Source organism: Coturnix japonica, linkage group LGE22C19W28_E50C23, assembly GCF_001577835.2.
Source record: "Coturnix japonica isolate 7356 linkage group LGE22C19W28_E50C23, Coturnix japonica 2.1, whole genome shotgun sequence".
NCBI classification, from domain to species: domain Eukaryota; kingdom Metazoa; phylum Chordata; class Aves; order Galliformes; family Phasianidae; genus Coturnix; species Coturnix japonica.
In genome coordinates, this window is record NC_029544.1 from 718999 (window position 1) to 723357 (window position 4359).

The window sequence follows — 4359 nt, forward strand, 5'->3', positions numbered from 1 at the left end:
TCACCCACCCCAGCCAGGACCCTTTATGCCCCCCCAGACCCCCACCTGCTCCTCGTAGATCTTCTCCCTCCTGTTGGCCACCTCGTTGCGGATGATGGTGCCGATGTACTCGATGACCATGGTGTGCTTCTCTATGTCCTTGGCAGCGTAGAGCCCCAGGCCTTGGATTCGGGACCGTGCCAGGTACACGTTGTTCTTCCACTCCGTCTTCAGACGCCGGTACTGGGAGGACTTGGAGTGCACAAACTGTTTGCTGTACGGCGTGTTGGTTTCTCCAGTGAAGGTGCTCTGATAAGCCTTGGACATGCTTGTGCTGTTCAGGGTGTGCGGCCTTGGGGAGAACCAAAGAGGGAGGAAGAGGGGGGTCAGAAGTGAGGGAGTCCCCCATTAGGATCCATTGGAGGATCCACTTGTAGGATCCACTTGTAGGACCCATTTGTAGGATCCACTGTAGGATCCATTGTGGGATCCACTGAAGGACCCAATGTAGGATCCATTGTGGGATCCATTGTGGGACCCACTGTAGGATCCATTGTAGGACCCACTTGTAGGATCCATTGTGGGATCCATTTGTGGGACCCATTGTAGGATCCATTGTAGGATCCATTGTAGGATCCACTTGTAGGACCCATTGTGGGATCCACTGTAGGATCCACTGTAGGATCCATTGTGGGATCCATTGTAGGATCCACTTGTAGGATCCATTGTGGGATCCACTGTAGGGCCCATTTGTAGGATCCATTGTAGGATCCACTTGTAGGATCCACTTGTAGGACCCATTGTAGGATCCATTGTAGGATCCACTTGTAGGACCCATTCGTAGGATCCACTGTAGGATCCATTGTAGGACCCGCTTGTAGGATCCATTGTGGGATCCATTTGTGGGACCCATTGTAGGATCCACTTGTGGGACCGTGGGATCCATTGTAGGACCCATTGTAGGATCCATTGTAGGATCCACTTGTAGGACCCATTGTGGGATCCATTGTGGGATCCATTGTAGGACCCACTGTAGGATCTACTTGTGGGATCCACTTGTAGGACCCACTTGTAGGACCCACTTCTAGGATCCATTTGTAGGACTCATTGTGGGATCCATTGTAGGACCCACTGTAGGATCCATTGGAGGATCCACTTGTAGGACCTATTGTGGGATCCATTGTAGGACCCATTTGTAGGATCCACTTGTAGGACCCGCTGTAGGACCCATTGTAGGATCCACTTGTAGGACCCACTTGTAGGACCCATTGTGGGATCCACTGTAGGGCCCATTTGTAGGATCCACTGTAGGGCCCATTGTGGGATCCATTTGTAGGATCTATTGTGGGATCCATTGTAGGACCCACTGTAGGACCCATTGTGGGACCCATTGCTCACCGTTTGTAGTGGGTGAGGATCTTGGGCTCCGCGCGGGCGCAGCCGGTGGGGTTGATCATCAATGGCAGCTCCATCAGCGGATGGCGGCCGTAACGGAACAGGTAATTCTGGCAGCTCTCCACACCAGGCAGCTGCAGGGGAGGGGGCAGAGGGGTTAAATACCAGCACAACACCCCCAGCACGGCCTGCAGCCATCCCCAATGGGAGACCCCCACCCCAACCAACCCAACGCTGGCACCCACCGACTCGGCGATGCGCAGCACCGCGTGCACCGTGAGCCCAAAGAGCTCCTCGCCCTTCAGGTACTCGGGGAAGAGCCTCAGCATGTCGGCCTCCTTCCTCATCATGGCCACCGGCTCGATGATCCGATTCCACACAGCTGCCAAAAGGAAAAGGCCTTGAGCATGGCCACATCCTCCCCATGGCTACAGCCTCCCCTTCCCCATGGCCACATCCTCCCCATGGCTACATCCTCCCCTTCCCCACTTCCCCATGGCCTCATCCCCTTCCCCATGGCCTCATCCCCCCCTTCCCCATGGCATCCTCCCCTTCCCCATGGCCACATTCTCCCCTTCCCCATGGCCACATTCCCCCCTTCCCCATGGCTGCATCCCCTTACCCATGGCTACATCTTCCCCTTCCCCATGGCCACATCTTCCCCTTCCCCATGGCCTCATCCTCCCCTTCCCCATGGCCTCATCCTCCCCTTCCCCATGGCCACATTCTCCCCTTCCCCATGGCATCCTCCCTTTCCCCATGGCCTCATCCCCCCCTTCCCCATGGCCTCACCCCCTTCCCCATGGCCTCATCCCCCCCTTCCCCACGGCCGCATCCTCCCTTTCCCCACTTCCCCACTTCCCCATGGCATCCCCCCATTCCCCATGGCCACATCCTCCCCTTCCCCATGGCCGCATCCTCCCTTTCCCCATGGCTACATCCTCCCCTTCCCCGTGGCCACATCTTGCCCTTCCCCATGGCCACATTATCCTCTTCCCCACTTCCCCATGGCTGCAACCCCCTCTTCCCCATGGAATCCCCAAAGACCCCCATGGAATCCCCAAAGACCCCATGGCCTCATCCCCTTCCCCATGGCCTCATCCCCCCCGTCCCCAAGCGATGCACTGAGCCCAATGGCTGCACCAACACATACAACAGCAGCCCCCCATCGCTCTCACCCTGCGGCGAGGAGTCGGAGAACACCAAATCCTCCAGGCCCTGCTCGATGACCTGCACCACAAACTCGGGCCTCCCGTTGTTCTCGCAGATGGTGCAGCGGTAGCAGCAGCGGCGGTTGTTGGTGCGGAGACTCCAATAGATACGAGTGGCCTCGTAACCCACCGGGTAAAGGGCCGTGACGCTGTGGAAATCAGCCATCTGATGGGGCAGGAGCTGCCCTATGGCGTGGAAAACCAACCCTCCCACCCGGAACATGTGCAGCCGTTCTCCTCGCTGGATGATGCTGGCGATCTGCTTCACCTCGTCCCGCTCGATGTAGACGCGACGGAAGACGGTGAAGGTGCTGAGTTCTTGCTCGTGAGTTCCCTTTGGTTTGTGCATGGGGCAAAGCATGGTCTTGTCTTTAAAAAACATGCACTTGGCTCTGATGGCGCAGGCGAAGTGGTAGACGCTGGGGCAGCGGATGCGGTTGCAGCTGTTGGTGGCTCCTGTTTTCTGGCACAGGGAGCACTTGGTGAGCAGCCCGCGGTGCAGCGCCACCTCTACATTGATCAGGGCCCCTCCTTGTGTCTCGTAGACTTCTGTAGACCAAAGAGCACAGTTCAAATGGACCCAAAGGTCCAGGTCCAGGTTGAGGAGCCGGGCAGGGCCGTCCGTGGCCCCGTCTCCCTCCTCGTGGCAGAAGCAGCACTTGCGTAGATCCCGCGGCACCTTCTCGGGGCGCAGCGTGGTGCCCAATTTATCAATGAACTCTGCGATCTCTTTGTCTCCGTCCCTCTTGGCCCCCCCTTTCTGGATGGTCACCAGGAACCGCAGCCGTTTCCATCTCACCCCCTTCCATTTCTTGAGTCGGGGTCGAGCTTCGTCTCCGTCCTCCGGAGGCCGCGAGCGGGGCTTGAAACGGGGTGGAGAGTGGGGGGCTGCAGTGCCCTCCTCCCTTGGAGCCGGAGAAGGTGCAGGGGGCAGCGGCGAGGAGGGGGCGGGGGGGGCTTCGTGGGCCGCCTCGGGGTCGGGGACCCTGGCGGCCTCAGTGGGGGTGGATGGGGAGGGGACGGAGGGGGACATGGGGGGCGAGGGCTCCTGGGGCATAACGGAGAGCTGCCGCACGTCCAGGTTGGAGACGTTGTTGACGTAGCCGTGGTGCAGGGTCTTCTCGGGCACGGGGCTCTCCTGTAATGTGGGGTGGGTCAGGGCAACCCTGTAGACTCCCACCCTTAACCTCCCCATACGTCACCCTTCAAAGAACCCCACAGCGTTCCCAACCCTACAAGGAGATCCCCAGCCCCTTCCATACAGCCCTATGCTGACACAGGACCAGCAAGGACCTCAGCACCCCTCCCCATGGAAACCTCAGTCCTGCAGGGACCCCCAAATACCTCAGCCCCCTTTCAGTGCCCCCCTACAACCAAACCCTGACACAGACACACACAAAACCCTCTACCATCCCGTACCAGCCCCGTATGGTCCATCTACCCCTCCACTGCTGTCACAGAGACCCCCAATGTCCCCCCTCCCCTATTCCTGGGGACCCCACTGACCTGTCGGAGCAACGTCAGGAGGTCCAGCTCTCCCTTCAGGCTGTACCCTGGCAGCACCGCATCAAACTGCTTCAGCCACTCAGAGCTGCTCTCAGGCACCTTCCCGGCCAGCACCACCTTCTCCTTGCCACCCAGCATCCCTGCAACAGAGATGGATGGTCACAGAGAGCCCAGGGACAGAAGACACGGGGACAGGGGGACACAGGGACAGGGGGACACAAGGGACAGGGGGACACAAGGGACGGGGGGACACAGGGGACGGGGGGAC

The 4359-nt window shown here is 59.2% G+C and overlaps 1 protein-coding gene across 1 annotated transcript in view; it reads right to left on the bottom strand.

Annotated features, from left to right (window-relative positions):
• The window catches only part of KMT2D (lysine methyltransferase 2D), a 30246-nt gene continuing 25887 nt past the window's right edge, over positions 1-4359 (bottom strand). Inside the window, exons 46-50 of the mRNA XM_032441061.1 lie at positions 4092-4239; positions 2553-3723; positions 1620-1756; positions 1378-1508; positions 1-331 (exon numbers count right to left, since the gene is read on the bottom strand). Coding sequence (XP_032296952.1) covers positions 1-331; positions 1378-1508; positions 1620-1756; positions 2553-3723; positions 4092-4239 — 1918 coding nt within the window. The remainder of the gene's footprint in view (positions 332-1377; positions 1509-1619; positions 1757-2552; positions 3724-4091; positions 4240-4359) is intronic.